The following is a 20,137-nucleotide window of genomic DNA, read 5'->3' on the forward strand; positions in this document are numbered from 1 at the left end:
GAGGGACGATCAAGAGCATCCTGTCATATTGCATTACAGTCTGGTTTGGAAGCATTATTGCTTCAGACAGGAAAGCTGTGCAGAGTGTGGTGAGGATGGCAGAAAAGATCATTAATAGTTCACTTCCTTCTATCCAGGACATGGCAGTTAAGCGATGCTTGAGCAGGGTCTGCAGTATTGTCTGGGACACCACGCATCCTCTTCATGACCTGTTTTGCTTGTTTTACCTCCTGGGAGGAGGCTTCATGGTATCCAAAGCAGAACATCTAGATCCGGGGTGTGAAACTGGCGGTGGCCCATGGGCCGGATGCATCATGCACAGGCCACACCCACCCTGGCTCTGCAAAGGCAAAAAAGGTCATGATGCATCACAATATGTCACATGACACGATCGAGTTTGACACCCATGGTCTAGATTCAGTCAATTTTGTTGCACATAGCATCAACATTGTGAACTCTCAAGTTTCTTCTTTCCATTACGTATTCAAAATGGACAGAGATTATATTAATATATATTAATGTGTGTGTGTGTGTGTGTGAATATATGGCACAGGTATATATGTATATAGCATGCATATATGTATGTGATGTATGGTTTTGGGTAGATACATGCTTTCTCTTGAGAGCAGGCAACAGAATTTCATTTTTAATTTAATTAAAAATGAAATTCCCGTGTGCTTGCAGCAAAAAAATGACAAGTTATCTCCAAATTTGATAAATGTCAAATCATTTGTTCAGAATTGAAATGTAAGAATGCCTCTGGAAAAAGATATATTGTATTAAAAACTAACATAGTTCCCAAGCTTGTTCGATATATCTGTGGAGAGAATGGTTTGTCTGTTTCCATATAACAAAGATATAGAGTTAATAGATATTTATCCATTTTCAAAATGAAATTACTTCTCTTCCTACTGTAGAAACCAAGATTAGATGATAGCCATTTGTCCCATGGAACTGTTTATATTGTCCTACAAAAAAAGTAAATTACCTTTCTTAAAGATGATAAACCTTCCTATATCCCAGCATCTTCATGGTTTGTTATGGAGAAAGTTAGATAATCAGAAGAACTAGTTCTGTTAAATCATGTATACCACCAAACAAGACGAGCAATATGGTTAGGTTTACGCTGACCAGTAATCTTGGAAGTAGGTAGCAGTACCTGAATAATGTTGGTTTTTAATATCTCAAGAACTAAACCAAGTTAGACATTGAACAGAAAATCTTCAGGAAACTTCAGTTTATCAAGTTGCGTTTAAAAAAGCAATCCCAGAAGCTGAACAAGACAATTATATAGACGTGTGAATGAAATCACTAGGAGTCCAGCTTAACTCAAGGAAATCTTTATCTTCTACAAAAGAAGAAAGAACGGAACATGGTTGTCTGAAAATGCACCTTTCAGTGTTGCAATTGGATCGCAGCCTTAGGGAACCTTCGTCCTCAGATGAATATCCCAATGAAATAAATCCACATTTCCCTTAAATTGTTGCAGATTTAAATTATTTAATTTTGCAGCAGCTGCCTAATGACAGATAATCTAAGATTAATCTGGTGTTTTCTTTTGCAGATCTGCAAACATGTCATTGAAAAAGAGATAAAAATAACTGTGCTGGACCTGAGGTGATACAGAGAGAAGAATGCCTTTGGTAAAACATATGGCCAAAGGAAAACAAGGCTGCCAGGTTTTCCTAGTGTTTTCCAAGTTACTGACATTTTATATTTGTATGTTCTGAATTTAACAATTTGATATTTATTGCCCTTTTCTCATTTTGAAGTTATTTCATTGTACAGTCAAAATGAAGCTCACGGTGGCATTCAGTCCGGGTATGTTATTTTATTGGAATAATATGACAATAAAGTGAACTTGACACAATGACAGTCTTGACCCCTTTGCATTTTTTTTCCTCCCCCCTCCTCTGGAGTATATATGATTGTTTTCCTGCCCTATAAGTATTCTAAGGGGTGTCTAAGTGTGACGTGTGAATGTTTGCAGCATGTTTAAAAATACACTAGCTATAAAATAGAATAGGAAATATGGGGGGAAAAAAACAGACTCACTAACAGGAGCAAAGCAGATTCTGCTGAGAAACACACAGAAAAACTGCTCAAATAATAAAGTGAACTTTGAATGTGTGAGCTCACAAACACCAGTTCCTTCTATTCAATTAGCTTCAGTCCCAAACACCTGCTGCAGCATTACTAAAGGGCCAGTGTTGCCTCCCTATAAATTCACTGTAGAAGCAAGAACCTCAAAATAATACTGATTTTTTTCTGAGTCAAAGCAGGTAGAAGTCAGAGGGCATGGAGAACTGAAAACTAGATATAACCAGAGGACTTAGGGAGGAATGGCAAACAATTCTACTTATACATAAATTACAATGTGTCTAAGTCTTAAATGTAAAAAATAGCTGCTATCTTTATGTGTTCTCCAGTGGATGATTAAAATAAGGACAAACTTCCTTTAATCAAGGTTCAGGTTTTTCACTATTGATAGACCTTTAATGCAAATATCGACTAGTATAATGTTGATCTGCCATGTCTCACTCTTTTTCCAGAGGAGAAGGAATGCTATTTACTCCAAGTAGAGTATGAAAAAGTTGAGATTTATTAATAGAAATTCAAAGCACCTGAAAAGCATGTTTACAATTCTTTCCTCCTCTGCCCCCTAAAAACCTCAAATACATCTTATTGGAAACCCAGCTAATTGTACGGAAGGTACTTGGGGTAGGTAGGCTAATTAGAATATTTTTCACAGAAGGGGAAGCAACTCAAAAGCATTTGCGGTGAACAATGGATGGGCCAGCTTCATCGTACTCTGGTTTGCTGATCCACATCTGTTGGAAGGTAGAAAGAGAAGCAAGAATGGATCCTCCAATCCAGACCGAATACTTGCGCTCAGGTGGAGCAATAATCTGAAGAAAAAGGATTGAACAGATGTTACAAATTATGCAGGCATCATTTTTCACAGAAAGCATTGCAAAACTGGTAACAGAGACTTCATATCTGTAGGTAGTTATGTATCTAACCCAAGCAAATGTGTTTATTCTTGATATTGTTGTACATCTAAGGGTGAGATTACACAAATCATTTTGGACAGAAAAATGAGCTATACTCAGTTCCTTTAGACTCTTACGGAAGTTATCTACTCTGGTTGCATTGCTAATCTATTGTAGTCTATGAAGATTCTGCGAAAACAGGAACCTTTTTCATGAGATTCACTGTGATAAAGAAACATGATATGTACTGAAAAAATGATACTGGCAAGTTAAATCCAATCACTACTGATGTGATGAATCTCCTTATGGGAACTTTCTTTCAACATCTACATGTTCAACTAAGGAATTTAATTTATCCCAATGAAATGGTTAAAAACAAAATATCATCGATAATTCATTTTGATTTTAAAATATGAAGTTAAATCAAAATTTGCTTATTTCAATTTATAATTTTCATTTCATTTTTATTCAAGATTCCTTTTGCTGGAATGTTAGTGCTTTGCACTGCATTTTGTTCGTGTTTTTATTGACTTGTATCTGAGTGCATATTGCTGCATCCCCTTGTGTGGCTACTGTAAGATGAAATCCATTTCATACTGAAGATCCAATTTTCTCAAGGCAAAATAAAAGTGTCCGAGCCGAAGGAAAGTAAAAATAATTTTAAATTATAAAATCAAATCAAACAAAAAATACATTTTCAATAACCATTCCCAGTTCAGGGGCAGAACTGAGAAAATGATTGGTTTAGGATTTTTTTGTGCCATCAGCTCACTGATGACTCCCAAATATTGCTGAACTACAATTCCCAGCAGTCCTAGCATGGCTAGTGATGGGGATGCTCACAGCTGCATTTCACCAACATCTGGAACATAGCAGATTCCTCATCTCTAAAAGTCCTGACATATCATGTAAACATAGCTATCTCTGGCACTGTGAATTATGCAGTGATCAATCAAACTATACCTTTATTTTCATAGTGCTAGGAGCCAGGGCAGTGATCTCCTTTTGCATACGATCTGCAATGCCAGGATACATGGTGGTTCCACCAGATAGGACATTGTTTGCATAAAGGTCCTTTCTGATATCTATATCACACTTCATGATGCTGTTGTAGGTAGTTTCATGAATGCCGGCAGATTCCATACCTGAGGAGGATTTCAAAAGGAAACCCTTGTTAAATATTCTTAAATAACAAATTAAACTTGTTAAATCTTTTGATTTGTCACTTCAGAATGATTTACGATCATATGTTGAAAGTATTTATAACCTTTTACAAATAGAGAAAACAGAATCTGAAATAAAATTGCATGAAAACTTTATACAGGTAGATTTATGCATTTTAAGATTGCTGAATACCAGAAATCTGGATGGACAAATTGACTTTTTTATAGATGTCAAAGGGTAGTCCTGTCAAATGATATGGTATGATGATAGGTGATGGGTGGGTGGGTGATAGATTAGATAGATATTGGATGGATAGATATGATAGATTAGATGGATGATAGATACGATGGATGGATGGATGGATGGATGGATGGATGGATGGATGATAGATATGGATGGATGCTAGATATATTAGATATGATAGATTGAGATAGATAGATAGATAGATAGATAGATAGATAGATAGATAGATAGATAGATAGATATTGTGTAGATCAAGACTAGAGCCAATATGGTGTAGTGGTTAAGACACCAGGCTAGAAACAAAGAGATTGTGAATTCCACTCCTGCCTTATTCCCAGGAGCCAGCTGGATAACATTGGGCCAGGTATTTTCTCTCAGTACTAGAAACCACTTCCAAAAAGCCTTGGCAAGAAAACTTCAGGAACTAGTCTAGGCAGTCACCAGGAACCAAAACTGACCTGGAGCACACAAAAATATAACATTATGTGTATATATCAACATACCAATGAAAGAGGGTTGAAAGAGGGTCTCTGGGCAGCGGAATCGCTCATTCCCTATAGTGATCACCTGACCATCAGGTAACTCATAGCTTTTCTCTAGGGATGATGAAGAAGCAGCAGTGGCCATCTCATTTTCAAAATCCAGGGCAACATAACAGAGTTTCTCCTTAATGTCACGGACAATTTCACGCTCAGCTGTGGATGAAATTTGAAGAAGAGATGCCTGCATGAACTCCTGTTCCATCAGATACAAGAAAAAAATGCAGACTTGTGGTGTTTGCTTTAGCTGTAGTTTAATATTTATGCTGACTGAAACTAAATAAACCAATTCAGCATTCAGCATTTTTATCATAAATGTATTATCCTGAAAATACTCTGAATTGCCAAACATTTTTAATTTTGTTTTTCTTTAATTTGTCAAAATTAATCATTCTAGATGGGCTTGTCTAAGTTCAGGAACTAGAGGTTTGGAAAATAAAACCTACTATTTGGTTGCTACTATTTGGTTGCTATTATATTGCAAAGTGTCAGATTCAGGCCTGAAAGATCCATTTCAACTGATTTATTCAACTCGATTGAATTGATTTATTGCTAAACAACTTAGGCATAGAAACCTGCTTGGAGTTAAATAAGGGTCCACAGAATTCAAGGGGAGGGGGAATAGAACTTGTGGCCACATAAGAATTCTATGCTGATTCCTTTCTTTAAACTCCACCTCCAGATTCTCCATTCCTCCTACAAAGTGTTTCAATTTCAATATTTAAATTTCAATATTAAAAAAGAAAAACCCTATCCAATTTTAAATATTTGAATTTAAATTTAAGCAGTATATTTCCATGAGCTTTTTTGGCTGGGGGATATATATATATATATATATCCCCCAGTTATATATATATCCCCCAATTATATATATATAATTGCACATTCTATTCTATGCCCTAAAGAAGACTTCCTGATTGCAGGGCTAGTAGATACATGTAAAATGACAGCGTGAAATGAGAGCAACATCCCTGTGTGATAAAATTCCCCTTCTTCCCCTTCTTGTTCTTTCTCTTTCTCCAGTCCCCTGAAGCACCAAACTGCTTGATGAGGTTCTCCAAAGCCCTGGAACTGGTATGCAGTAATAAGATAATAAGGATAAAAGAAATCTATCCTACGCTAGGATAGACACTGTTGATTACAATCCTCTATGAACAAGGATCCCTAGTTCAAAGCCTGTAAGATGCAGCAGGGATTGTCTTTAGTATACAATTCTGATTTTATGTCCACAAAGGCCATAGGTTAGCAGACAATGATTCAGATGTAAAGAAACGTGGCAATGCAATTTCTCATCCTGTGCCAAACTACGGTATAATTAAAATTACTCTTTGCATAAAATAATTTATTGCATCTGGATAAGTGCCAATTTCTGCTCCATTTTTTTCAAAATGTAAGTAGGGGTTTTTTTTCTTGAGGTTTCCGAGAAACAAGCTGTGGGTTTGTCAGGAAAACAGTATAAAAGGCAACACATTTTCCTCTAAAGAGAATTTGGCACCAGCTTATGCAAGGAACAAGTTCAGTGATCTGTCTGTATTCTGACTGCCAACAACAGTCCGTTTGAATCCAGTCTCTAGGCCACTCTTTTGAAATATGGATAATATGTACCAAATTTTACATCAGGAAATATATAAATTGGATTCCTTATGAGAATGTTTGAAAAATAATTTGTTTTATAAAACACAGTAGGAGCATATAAAGCTCTATGTCAGGGAAGATCATATGTAATTTCCTTACCAGTAGTAACAAATGAGTAGCCACGTTCTGTCAAGATTTTCATGAGGTAGTCAGTAAGATCACGGCCAGCCAGGTCCAGGCGCATGATAGCATGGGGCAGAGCATAGCCTTCATAGATTGGCACATTGTGGGTGACACCATCACCAGAGTCGAGCACAATCCCTTGAGGTAACACAAAACAGGTTTTGATTGCCTTCAAGTCAACTCACTCTCATTCATGTTATAAAGACCAAAGCAGTTTCTCATTCTTACCTGTTGTACGTCCAGAGGCATAGAGAGACAGAACAGCCTGAATAGCAACATACATGGCTGGGACATTGAATGTCTCAAACATAATCTGAAAATGATAGGGAAAAAAATGAATAAATCCTTCCCTTGGCTTATTTTAATTTGAACACCCATAGGCCATTTTTCTAAACCAGGCATTGGGCTTGCAATGTTATAAAATATTTTGTGACTATATTTAATAGTCATTGACAGTAGATGCTTATTAGAGGTATAGAACTACATGTCCCACAATTCTGCAGTTCTATGCAATTACATAGCAATAACAGGCAATATAACATGGCAATAACAGCCATGTTTGGCAGTTCATCAATTTTTCCATTTTTGTTTGACTATTTTACTTTTAAAGGAGTTTTTTTTTTTAATTTTCTGCTGGAAAATCACAGCAGATTTTCTTGAAAGCCCTGTGGGCCACATGGAGCTAACTGATTGTCCATTGATGAGGCTGATTGGCATTCTTTGACTTACTGGGTCACAATTGTGCGGACTGATAAAATTACCATTTAAAACATTGGAAAGCTTATTCACAAGCAGCAAGGATGACATCCGAACTATATGTACTGATTAAGAGCCAAACATAGCATCTGAATTTTATCTGAATCTAGTTTGTGAGAAATTTGCTTGCCTGAACAAAGATCAAAAATTAGAAATAGAAGAAATGGTCTCTTGTTATATCTGCTTCATGAACAAGTAATTCCAAACTCAAAGACAATTTCAGAAGGAATACAGGATTTTGTAAAAAGGAAGGAAGGAAGGAAGGAAGGAAGGAAGGAAGGAAGGAAGGAAGGAAGGAAGGAAGGAAGGAAGGAAGGAAGGAAAGAAAGAAGGAGGGAGGGAGTTATCAATGAGACATTAGTATTATCTGAATATCTTGGCTCCATTCTTTTCCTCAAAAACATAAATATGGATCACATTCCACAGGTGTATAGGGTAGAAACACCACTTTGGCAGGTTTTATTTATTTTTATTTTATTTATTTTGTCAATTTTATTTTATTTATTTTGTCAATTTATTTTGTCAATACAAGATAATAGGTATAAGTAAAAACATAGTTATGAATACATGGATACTGTTGAGGTAATTCCCCATTAGGAGAATGAGCGCATACAGGGAGATGTATAGAGAGTAGTATTGGAATAATACACACAGAGCACACAGATACACTGTACAGTAAATGTAGGTTTTTACTTCCAGAAAGGTTTAAGCAAAGTCCAAAATAAGCAGTCCAGAGTCATTCACAAGTTAAATCAGTCAGTTTTCAATCCAGGGATAATCCAAATATCAAATTCCAGTGTCAAAAACAGTTCAGTATCAGACTTACATTAAATCCAGGAATATCAGTCAATTAGGAAAAATGGAGGAACAGCAATACTTTCCAACAGAAGGAAACAGAGATACACTCACACTCTCTTCTGAGACTCAGACCAAGACAAACCAGGTTTCTGGCTCCATCTTATGGCCGTTTGAGTAACCACACCCAATTGCAGTTTTTAGCATGCTCTTAAAGAGACAGTTTTAAAATGTCTATCCTGGTTTATATATTTCTAACCCAAATAACTGTTAGGTGACTCATATTCCTAACAGATACATATAGGAAAAATAAAAAATAAAAGAAACAATAGGACAGGGACGGTAGGCACGTTGGTGTGCTTATGCAAAACATGATACTATATACCATTTACCTGTGTCATTTTTTCTCGGTTAGCCTTTGGATTCAAAGGTGCCTCTGTAAGCAAGGTTGGATGTTCTTCGGGAGCCACACGGAGCTCATTGTAGAATGAATGATGCCAAATCTGGAATAAATGGCAAAATGAATAGAATAGAATAGAATAGAATAGAATAGAATAGAATAGAATAGAATAGAATAGAATAGAATAGAATAGAATAGAATAGAATAGAGTAGAGTAGAGTAGAGTAGAGTAGAGTAGAGTAGAGTAGAGTAGAGTAGAGTAGAGTAGAATAGACCAAGTGTGATTGGACACACAAGGAATTTGTCTTGGTGTAAATACTCTCAGTATACATAAAAGAAAAGATACATTCGTCAAGAGTCAAGAATCATAAGGTACAGCACTTAATGATAGTCATAGGGTACAATCAACAATCAAATCATACTAGGAAACAGTTAATATAAATCGTAAGGATACACCAACAAAGTTACAGTCCTACAATCACAAGTGGGAGGGGATGGGTGATAAGGAGTAATGAGAAGATTAACAGTAATAATAGTGTACACTTTGTAAGTAGTTGAACAGTGTTGAGGGAATTATTTGTTTAGCAGAATGATGGCTTTCGGGGAAAAACTGTTCTTGTGTCTAGTTGTTCTGGTGTGCAGTGCTCTATAGCATGGGGGGTTTTTTTTTTTTTTGGGGGGGGTTTTGGGTTTTTTTTTTGGGTTTGTGTGTTTTTTTTGGGTGTTTTTTTTGGTGGGTTTTTTGGGGGAATTTTTTTCGGGGGCTGGGGCGTTTTGGGTGGTGTGTTTTGGTGGGGGGGTTGGTGGGGGGTTTGTTCTCGGAGGGGAGTCGGCTTTTTTTTTTTTTTGCGGGGGTGGGGGTTGGTTATTTTTCCGGAAAGCTCGTTTTACCAATGGAGGAAATTGGGGGGGGGGGGGGGGGGGCCCCCCCCCCGGTTTTTTTGAGTTGAAACAGTTTATATCCGGGATGTGAGGGGTCTGTAAATATTTTCACAGCCCTCTTTTTGACTCGTGAAGGCAGGTGGGTAGTAATTGTTTTTTCTGCAGTCCTAATTAGTAGCATTATGAGAAACATCTCTAACTCAGCCCTACCCCCTGGACAATTTACCAGAAATCCAAGAAAAGCGTATAACGCATTTTGAGTTTCCAGAAAATGGGAAAAGAACCCTTCAACAAAGATATGTAAATAGAACTGAAAACATTAGAAACATTTTTGCCATAATAAAATTGTAAAAGTGAAGACATAATATGAAGCCATCTCTGATAGACATTGTTAAATCTTAGACAGATAGATTAAATCTATCACAATGGCAATTTAAATACCTTCTCCATATCATCCCAGTTTGTGATGATACCATGTTCGATGGGATATTTCAGGGTCAGGATCCCTCTCTTGCTTTGAGCTTCATCTCCTACATAGCTGTCTTTTTGTCCCATGCCTACCATCACACCCTAAAAATTAAAAAAAAGAAGAAGAAAGATACATGACCACATCTGTCTTAGAAGCAAACTGGGACAGAAAGCAAAGTTATCATCATCTCATAGCGTTACTTTTCTCCAGAGTGTAGCTATGATCCAGTATTCACCCACATTAAGCCATGGTTCGTGATTCCTTGACTGACATAATTATTGAGGTGCACATAACAACCAAACCAAAACCAAGTATGCCACATAAGCACAAGAGCAATTAGCAGAATAACCAAACACAGCATTGAGAAACATAATTATATATCATATAAGAGCCGAGGTGGAGCAATAGTTAGAATGCAATACTGCAGAAGGCTACTTCTGCTGACTGCCGGCTGCGGGAAGTTCCAGGCTCAAGGTTGACTCAGCCTTCCATCTTTCCAAGGTCAGTAAAATGAGGACCCAGATTGTTCGGGGAAATATGCTGACTCTGTAAACCACTTAGAGAGGGATGTAAAGCACTGTGAAGCGGTATATAAGTCTAAGCTATTGCTAAGTGCTATTATATATATTATATATTATTATATATAAATAATATAATGTAATATAATGATATGATACGATACGATACAATATGATGAGATGAGATGTAATGGTGATATGGTATAATATGACATGATGTATGATATTATGATATGATATGGTATGGCATGATATCTAATTATATTTATATATATATATATATATATATATATATATATATATATATATATATATATATACACACACACACACACACACACACACACACACACACACACACACACTGTCCTGGATCACAACAGCACTGAACCATTTAGCCTAATGTAACCTGAGATATTTTCAGTAATAGCTTTCTTGAATAAATGCTTTTCCTATTCCATTTACAGGAAACAAGAAGTGCTCTTTAGATTCTTCTGGGCCTTGCAACGTGAAATCCAATATTGATTACTCATCATTATTTTACAATCAATTCAATTTACATTCAGCCAATCAGGGTCCTAAATAGAGAACAAAAGGGCCAGTCAACCAGGCCAGTTGAATAAGTATCTGCATAGAGTTTCTCTTCTGAACTGCATCCAGCAAATTATTCTGAAATAATTAGAAGTAAAGCTTTCCTCTTTTTTATTTTTTTATATTTTTCCCTATTTTCATTCCTCCTATAATATGTCCTTGAGATAATCAATCTGTAGACAAACATCAATGTTCTCACCATCTGTAATATAAATTACTCTGGCACTCCCTTTTGACCAAAGAAGAGAATAAAAACAATTCACTGAGGTAAAATGTGCAGAGAGCCATCTGATGTAAACTTTGAACAGTCTTCAAGATTGTTCACTTTGTATTTGTATTTGCCCCGGATCATGTGTGTTTATATAGAAGTCAACCCATGTACCTCATATTAGATTTATTTCCAAATTATTGTATTTAAAATTGTAGCTTTTGGTAGAAAAAAAGAGAGGGTAATATTGAATCATCATCATCATCATCATCATCATCATCATCATCATCATCATCATCATCATCAATAGACTACAGTATAAGTACTCTTCATTTTACCACAAGAATTCATTAGACCATTTTATTGTCAGAATATTGGTGTGGGTGATTTCTGGTTTAGTTTGTAACCTGTACAGTCCTGATCAATTCCTACATCCAGATTTGAGCAAGTATATTCTCCACTCTGTTCAGCTGATAAACAAATATAGCTTGATGTTTATTAATAATTAGTAAATTTGAAAATCAGCTAATGGCACAGAGGGGAGACAAAAGCAGGGAAAGAGAGAAATGTAAACAAGGAAGAATGTAAAGTAGCTATAAATCAAAAGGCACAGAACTTTTCAAAGCCAATAGAAACCATACAGTAGGCAATTAACATGGTTAATCCCAAAGGAAAGGGCCCTTGATTATTCCAGCTTTGAGCCATTTATGTATATAATGCCAGCTGAATAGGAAAACAGCAAATGGCCCTTCCTCTATTTTACCACATGAAGGAAACAATTTGGTGGACAGGGATGGTTTATTGAACATATGTCTCATATACTTCATTAAAAATTTCAGCAGCTTCAGATTTTTCATAAGCAATGACTCTGAAATGTAATATCCATGACTATTTAGAAAGGGGGAGTAAGTAATTTTATCAGATTTGTTGTTATTTTATATTTCATTTCCTGGCAATCCTAAGATACATCTTTACCATCATTTGTGTGTATCCCACCTCCCTTCATACTACTTAAAATATATTTGTTTTTTGTAATGAAAAGCAGCAACAATCTTCTCTGAAGAAGAAATGAAAAGAAGTTGCCAATTTCCTCTGAAAAATTATTAATTTCTAAGATTGTCTATGGAGATTCTCAGTCATCCAGCTCATGGTTGTCCCAAATGTGCTTTTTTAGGAAGCAACTGGACTTTTTTGTTTTGAAGATGTTTCGCTTCTCATCCAAGAAGCTTCTTCAGCTCTGACAGGATAGTGGGGAATGGAAGGATTTATATTCCTTGCAGACAGCTGCTCATTTGCATCCTTTTAGAGGGTCGTTGAAGCACTTGGAGGTTTATCTGTGTCCTCAGAATATAAATCCTTCCATTCCCCACTATCCTGTCAGAGTTGAAGAAGCTTCTTGGATGAGAAGCAAAATGTCTTCAAAAGAAAAAACGAAGTCCAGTTGCCTCCTAAAAAAGCACCTTTGGGACAATTTCTAAGACATCTGTTCAAGAATCTGACTGAAAAGTCCTCTTTATATCAACTGCAGTAATCTAAGATAAATGGCATGAGGGTGGTGTCATGGAGTTGAGCATGTCTACAAGTTTCCCATAGTTTCATTTCAAATGACTCCTTTGATTTCTTTGCTAAGCCACTGAATCATTTACCTGATGCCTTGGACGTCCTACGATGGAAGGGAAGACAGCCCTGGGAGCATCGTCACCAGCAAATCCTGCTTTACATAGGCCAGAGCCATTATCGCAAACCAGAGCCGTGCTGTCCTCTTCCTCACACATCTTCTAGAGTCACTTACTAAGACTTTCCACACAGGTATTGTCCTACAAAGAGAAGGGAGAAGATCCAATGCAAATATCCAGTCAATAAAAGACAGCAGAAGATGCATTAAAATATATAGCTTCACTTTCTGTTTGAATAGGCACAGGGAAATCAAAGAGCAATAAAGGAATTGTTTAAACTCTTAACTTAAACTTTCTAACTTAAAGGAGAAGAGAGGCACTTGGCACAATACTCCTAAAAGCAACCTGATTAATTCTAGATGGGAGAGCTAGATGTTGGGAGATGCAGCTCAGCAAACTCTGGGAGTTTCATCTGCCTAACTTAAAACTAGTTTTACTTTTTAACTTAATGAATGAGTTTGAGCTCCTTTGAGCTGTACCTGGCCTGCAGAAACCAAAATGAGCACAAGATGGCAGCAAGGAGATTAAGACTAGCTCTTTGGCTAATCTTCTTGATTTTTGCAACCTAGATAAGGTAACCTGAGCAAAAATTGATTATCCTTATGATAAAGCTGCAGGTTTTGCACAGTTTGGTCTAGTGGTTAAGGCACCAGGCTAGAAACCAGGACTGTCTGAACTCTAGTTCTGCTTAGGCAAGAAAGTCAACAGGATGGCTTTAGGCCAGCCTCTCTCTCTCATCCCAATCCAATTCTTAAGGTTGCTGTTGTGGAGGAATATTAGGTATATTCATTGCTTTGAGTTATTTATAAAAATAAGTAATTAAAAGGCAGTAATTAAAAAAAAATAGGTAGTAATGGTTAAAATGTATTAAGATAGCATATAAAAAAGGATTAAAGCTTCCCCTACAGTTTGTTAGTCCTTTAATTTAAAGCAGGTTTCCTTTATTTTAAGAAGCAGAATGAATAAAGTGCATCTTTAAGGCATGGTTTTCAAAACTTGCAGAAAAAGAACACAACGTGGTTTCTGAGTGCAGAAAATTTATCCATCCTGATCATTTTCAACTTTCGTTCTAAAATATATAAATTTCTCATTTGATGAGGAAGAAAAAGATATAATTTCTTCCAGGTAGCTGATGGCTTTATATCTAATTATCCCCTCTCCCCATTTCATCCCTACAAAAATTAGCTTACTACCTCTTACATGTTTCCTACGTTATCTCAAAAGAGAATAATGGATGGACATGTATTTAAAAAACTGAGAAAAGTAGATTATCAGATCATAGCCAACATATTTTAATGAGCTTGAGTTGAGGTCAAATCTCAGACCTTCTCCAACATAACAGGCAGGATATCTCACAGTCTTTTTGTTGTGATTCAAAATATGTGAATAACACCGAGAGAGAAAAGTAACACACCCCAAAAGTCAGAGATGTAGGCAATTAAGTTTTTTGCTTTATTGATTGCTTAACATTTAAAAGAAATAACTAAAAATAGCCAAAAAGGCATGGGATAGGTTGATCACCAGATAATTGTCTATCAATAATTGTCTATCAGATAATTGTCTATCACCAGATAATTATCTATCAAGTGTAGATAAGTTGATTATCAAGGCTGGGTTTCCCACATTATATGTGATGTGGAGATTCAAAGAGAAGAGGATTTTATTGAATTGTATCTGAAGAAAAGGACATGGGGGCACACGGAAAGATAGAAGATAGAAAGATAGAAAATGGGGGCACACGGAAAGGTTGGTGGTACCTCCCCCACATGTACCCATTCTCTGTGGTTTTTATTGCATTTTCTTCCCTCAAAGATTCGTGGTGATGAGATTCCAATGTGTTTCCCATCACAACAAATTTGCTATATTATAACAGTTTGTCCTCATATGGCTTTAGACCAGTGGTGGGATTCAAATTATTTTACTACCGGCTCTGTGAGCGTGGCTTGGTGAGCTAGACGTGGTAGGCATGGCAGGGGAAGGATACTGCAAAATCTCTATTCCCATCCCACTCCAGTGGAAGGTTACTGCAAAATTCCATTCCCTACCCAGTCCCCACTCCATTAACCTGGTTTCCAGCTCCGTTCTCCTGTACAGGGCAACAAAAGAAGACCCAGCCAATCAGCTGGGACTCGGGAGGCAGAGAATAGATGGGGGTGGGGCCAGTCAGAGGTGTTCGCTGGTTCTCTGAACTATTCAACCGCTACCAGTTCTCCAGAACTGGTCAGAACCTGCTGAATACCACCTCTGCTTTAGATCCTGAAATGTGTTGAATGTGTTACTGTGGTTGTGTGAGAGAACCTGATACAAATGTTTTCTCAGCCAGAAGATTAAAAATACACATTTATGAATGGAAAATAAAAATTGAAAGCTCTTTTTAACAGCTTACAATAGGACAAGTGAATTAGTGTGAGTTCAGTTTATGGATACAGTAGTGGAAAATCTCACATTTGCAAATAATGATTTGTCTTATTTGCAGGGGACACCATCTCAAAAATGTAATGTTGAACAAATCCTGTGTTGAATATTCTGTAGTAAAATTGCTTTTTATTCGCCATTACTTTTTTGAAAGGGTAAAATGTATACTGGAAAGAAAGAAAGAAAGAAAGAAAGAAAGAAAGAAAGAAAGAAAGAAAGAAAGAAAGAAAGAAAGAAAGAAAGAAAGAAAGAAAGAAAGAAAGAAAGAAAGAAAGAAAGAAAGAAAGAAAGAAAGAAAGAAAGAAAGAAAGAAAGAATTTTCCAGAGAAATGCTGGAAAAAATGCATTTTATGAAGATTATTCACTTACAGATAAACATTTACTAAAAACCCAGAATCTGCACCTATGCTGAAAACATCTGGCTGATTGGGAACAAACTATTTCCTAATTAGGAAACAAAGCCTTTTAAAAGCCTGTTTTTGGAAGAGAGTAGAAAAGGTCAAGGGTTCCTTGCCTCAAACTCTACTCAACTGAGCCAAAAAGGGAAATAATATTCTTAAAGGGAGGGGGAAGAGGGGGATGCTGCATTTCTGTTAGAGCATGGGGAACTCCAAATAAAAACCATATTTAGTAACTTCCCAAGCTCAGGGAAAATCAGGGAAACCAAACATTTAAGGCAAGACTTTTAACATTTAAGGCAAACATTTAAGGCAAGTCATTTTCAGCTCTAGGAAAATCACAGTAACTGGCAGAGCCCAGAACTCAGCACTAAACCTGCAAACATACATTGTGAGTTATAAGCTCTGCAAGTAATTGTTGTATTTATATACACAAAGTTAAGCACAATCCCAGCATTCCCGCAGTCATGGTATACAACAACAAACACAAACTCTATTATAAAGTCATTGATTGTCATCAATAGGATTACCAGATCTGAGCTGCAAACTTCTGAACTACTAAAAGCCAGAAAGTAATTAGAATTTTCTGTGCTTTTTAATTCCATCTTGTGGTTTCCTGATTTTTGGAACTCACATCTAGTAATCTTAAGGCATTGCTTGCTGGGACTAATTACAACAATAACAACAGCAACAATGCCACTTTCCAGCCAAGCAAGCTACATATGTCAGAACAAAATATGTGCTATATGATAGCAATATAATTGAAAATCTACAGTGAAGCAATTGAAAAACACACCAAGCAAATCAGTTCAAGAATAAGGGGAATAATTCAAATTCCACTTTAATATCTGAAATAGTTTCCCTTTAAACAGATTAGTCTCCACTGGCCAAGAATTCTGCAAAAATGTGTAACCACGGGAAAGGTTCTGGGTTTTGTGTTACACTGACTTAAATTGTGTTCATACAGTTTTCTAGACAATCAATCAATCAAAGTCATAGACCAACAGACTGCTAGACAATAAAACAACTTGTTTGCAGTGATGGTAAATCCAGGGTTATTATTTGTAAACCATGGCTCATTACTAACAATCCATTATTATCAAAAATACGACTTATCACAGCTTACAGATCTCAGGAGTGGAGTTCATGTGTTAAGCAAACCTGAAGCATACAAGCCAGGTTATGGCTTTACATTTTACCATGTGTGAAGTCAGTCTTTAAGAAATCAAAGTGGCAATGAACCCAAAGACAATGAAGAAAAGACTGTGTACAATGAACATCTGAATGCGCATAAATACCACCACTCTCTTGCTTTACTGAATCCTAATATTAGCTATTATTATGTATAATAATTTAATTAAAGTTAAAATAATGATGCTGAAAATAAAAATAGTATGCAACAGATATGCATAATTTACCAAAAACATGCAAATTAAAATAGTAGGAAGTTTGATGAAATATAATAATAAATATTGTATTACTGAGACAGATGGCATTTCTGTTCTTCATATATATTTGTGTCTGGATTAATAAGATATAGAGGAACAGAGTTCCATAGACCTCCACTGCAAATTCCTCTCTCTCTCTCTCTCTCTCTCTCTCTCTCTCTCTCTCTCTCTCTCTCTCTCTCTCTTCCCTTCTCTCTCCCTTTCTTCCTCTGTTTCCAGTTTGAGGGAAATTACCTTTGAATATCTACTAAAAGTAAATAGGAAAAGTGTCTGTCCTGAATCATGCCACACAAGAGACAGATAACAGATAATCAGAGTTGGAAGGGAGCTTGTAGGTTATCTAGTCCAACCCCCGCCCCACCCAAGCGGGAGACCCTGCACCATTTTTGACAAATGGCAGAAATGGCAAACTTTTGGACTCATTACAAGCCTATATTTGGTTGACACTTATAAACATTCCCTTCAATTATTTTTTGCAGCATTTACTGCTCAGAATTAATCTTAGCTGTCATTGAAGTATTAATAGGGGGGGATGGTATGTTTACTTCTAGTGAACTCTCACCTAAGAATAGCCTCTATTCTTGTACTTAAAGAGCACAGCAGGCATTTCCATGCAAAATAAACATCAAGCAAACACAGGTTGTTACTTACGTAGGCCTTTGAGGCAACTGAAGTCAAAGTTAGCCATTGCCTTTTTGGTAATGCAACTGTCAACTACTACATTTATTTATTTATTTATTTTATTTTGTCAAGCAATTATAAGATAACAGGTATAACTTTAAACATAGTTATGGATACATGAAATGGATACATATAAGACAAATAAAAAAAATAAAAATAAAAATTAACAATAGGACAGAGACGGTAGGCACGTTGGTGCGCTTATGCACATCCCCTACAGACCTCTTATATATCCTTAGATCCCAGGCTTCTGGTTTGTCTGAGATGTGAGAATTCAAATGAAGGTTTGAAAAAGAATGTACCAAAAATGAAAAACCTTTCTCAGCTCCGCAATGAAAAACTGACTTCATGGTTTGTAGTTACAGCTTCCAAAATGAAGCCTTGTATTATGGATCAGTTTGAACTGCATCAAGTCAAGAGCAGGGAACTGTCCATCAGGATGACCCACACAAAGATCATAGTACAGAAAATCATAAAACAAAAGAGCATAGTACAGAAACAGATGGAAAGCTGTACAGCAAATTCAGTTGTGCAAAACCTGTTAACCCTACTACTATTTTATCCCTGCAATTTTAAGGATGGAAAGAAAATATGAAAACGAGACAAATGCAGAAATCAAATGCAGTAAATCTTCTTTCAACCTCACTGATTTCAGCAGGAGAAAACCGTTTGCAAGGTACTTAAATCTTTAAAGGAGTTAAAAATGCTTAACTAAGTGGTGCCAATCCACACAATCCTATGTAGCTTCCATATTCACTCAGACATGAGTTTCCCTGTATTAGATGCTTCACCCCCACAAAACGTCTAATGCAGGGGAATCATTTCTATGGAGTTCAGTTATAGTGTTACTTCCTGGTAAATCTGCAGAGCCTAGGGTTGTGGAGAAACTGTGCTTCTTTCTTCTGAACCCGAGAGCAAACTCCTATTAACTGTATTATGCAGCTGAGACAGAGACTGAAGAGCCTCCCCAGTTCTTAACTCAGAAGACAGTTTCCACGTTCTTCACTCTATCCTGGGTTTAATGCCACTTACCCTTCTCAGCTCAGGGCCTGTCGTTCTGGGATGGTGCACTGAGAAATGGCATATTCTCTGACTATATAGCCTGTCTCCTCCCACCAGCTCACCAAACAAGGAGCAAACCCAGTCTCCATTTCCATCTCTCTGTCAAACAGAACCATATAGGGGCTTCTCCGCAAATCCTTCAGTTCTGGGTGGCTGCTGGTTGCTTGGTCTCTTCCCCTCGGCATTCCTTTCTGCCGTTCACAAAGCAAGGAGAGAGAAGGTTTTGGCTGCCTGCTATATAAACACAACGAGAATCCAGGCTGGCTGCTACTGAGAGTTTCCTGGGGTGTTTGGTGCATCAAGGACAGTTTCTGGCATGGAGCAGATGCTTTGGCGAGATCCACGTGTACTATATGTACATCGTAACTGTCAATGGAGCACAAGAGGAATCATTAATCCTGCCTTGGCTCCATACTGGAAAGATCTCATTCACAGAGAAGGGGGGGCGGGGAGGGTTGGATCAAACATTAGATCTGCCAGAAAGATTAATGTCTCCCGTTGTGCACAACAGGAAAGCAAAGCTGTGATTTGATTTTAGTACTATGTGGCCTCCGAGAAAAGCAGTAATGCAGAGCAAATGCCTTATCAAACATATGACTAAGAGATATTCTGGGTTATAATAGTCAAAACAAAAGGAAAACTATGCTCATGATGTACCATATTAAAAAACATGGATTATTGCCATCCCAAAAGGGCTGCTTCCGAAAGGCAAATTTATTTTCTTGGTTTTTTTTTTCCTTTGAAAATGTTTTACTTCTCACCCGAGAAGCTTCTCCAGTTCAAAAGCATCTTTAGGAGAACCATAACCTGAATGATTGAGAATCTCCATAGGCATGGATTATTGTCTGTTTTATAGATTAAAAACCAGGAGAATTTTAGATTTACTCTGAAGTAAATCCCAGTGTTTGCCACTAAATTTAATTGAAATAAGCAACCCAACATCTCCATCAATGACATCTGTCATTGGTTTATAAGTTGTGGCCAAACTCTGTTCCTTTTTGAGCTGTGAGCAGTGTGGCTGCTGGTATCTTAATATCTTTCCTCACACCCCTTAAAATCCAAGAGCCTCTTTAAAAATTTACTAAAGGTTTATAGCCAAATTTGCTGAACTGAATGGAATTTTCCCAGGCTCTCATATTAA

The 20,137-nt window shown here is 36.8% G+C and overlaps 2 protein-coding genes across 7 annotated transcripts in view; one reads left to right on the forward strand and one right to left on the reverse strand.

The window, feature by feature from the left end:
- STAMBPL1 (STAM binding protein like 1) overlaps positions 1–1,875 on the forward strand; it is a 44,412-nt gene extending 42,537 nt beyond the window's left edge. For all 6 annotated transcript variants that reach the window (XM_087964179.1, XM_087964176.1, XM_026687163.2 and 3 more), the window contains exon 11: positions 1,565–1,875. In XM_087964179.1, coding sequence (XP_087820305.1) covers positions 1,565–1,621 — 57 coding nt within the window. In that variant the 3' untranslated portion in view covers positions 1,622–1,875. The remainder of the gene's footprint in view (positions 1–1,564) is intronic.
- ACTA2 (actin alpha 2, smooth muscle) lies at positions 1,817–19,003 on the reverse strand. Its single transcript, XM_026687165.2, has 9 exons — positions 18,967–19,003; positions 12,963–13,133; positions 9,972–10,100; positions 8,641–8,751; positions 6,926–7,010; positions 6,674–6,835; positions 4,904–5,095; positions 3,957–4,138; positions 1,817–2,909 (listed from the first exon to the last, which is right to left on the reverse strand). The coding sequence occupies exons 2-9, from the start codon at positions 13,089–13,091 to the stop codon at positions 2,766–2,768; spliced, it is 1,134 nt and encodes a 377-aa protein (XP_026542950.1). The 5' UTR covers positions 13,092–13,133; positions 18,967–19,003; the 3' UTR covers positions 1,817–2,765.
- Positions 19,004–20,137: the final 1,134 nt, after the last annotated feature.

Source organism: Notechis scutatus, chromosome 4 (genome assembly GCF_049901735.1).
Source record: "Notechis scutatus isolate UNSWTSFEM ecotype Mainland chromosome 4, rNotScu1.2, whole genome shotgun sequence".
Classification (NCBI taxonomy): Eukaryota; Metazoa; Chordata; class Lepidosauria; order Squamata; family Elapidae; genus Notechis; species Notechis scutatus.

Coding starts and splice junctions, on each gene's coding strand:
- ACTA2 (XM_026687165.2), bottom strand. CDS start 13,091: ATGTGTGAGGAAGAGGACAGCACGGCTCTGGTTTGCGATAATGGCTCT. Junction 10,101..12,962: donor TAGGACGTCCAAGGCATCAG/GTAAATGATTCA, acceptor TTTAATTTTTAG/GGTGTGATGGTAGGCATGGG. Junction 2,910..3,956: donor CTAGCACTATGAAAATAAAG/GTATAGTTTGAT, acceptor CTTTTTCTTCAG/ATTATTGCTCCACCTGAGCG.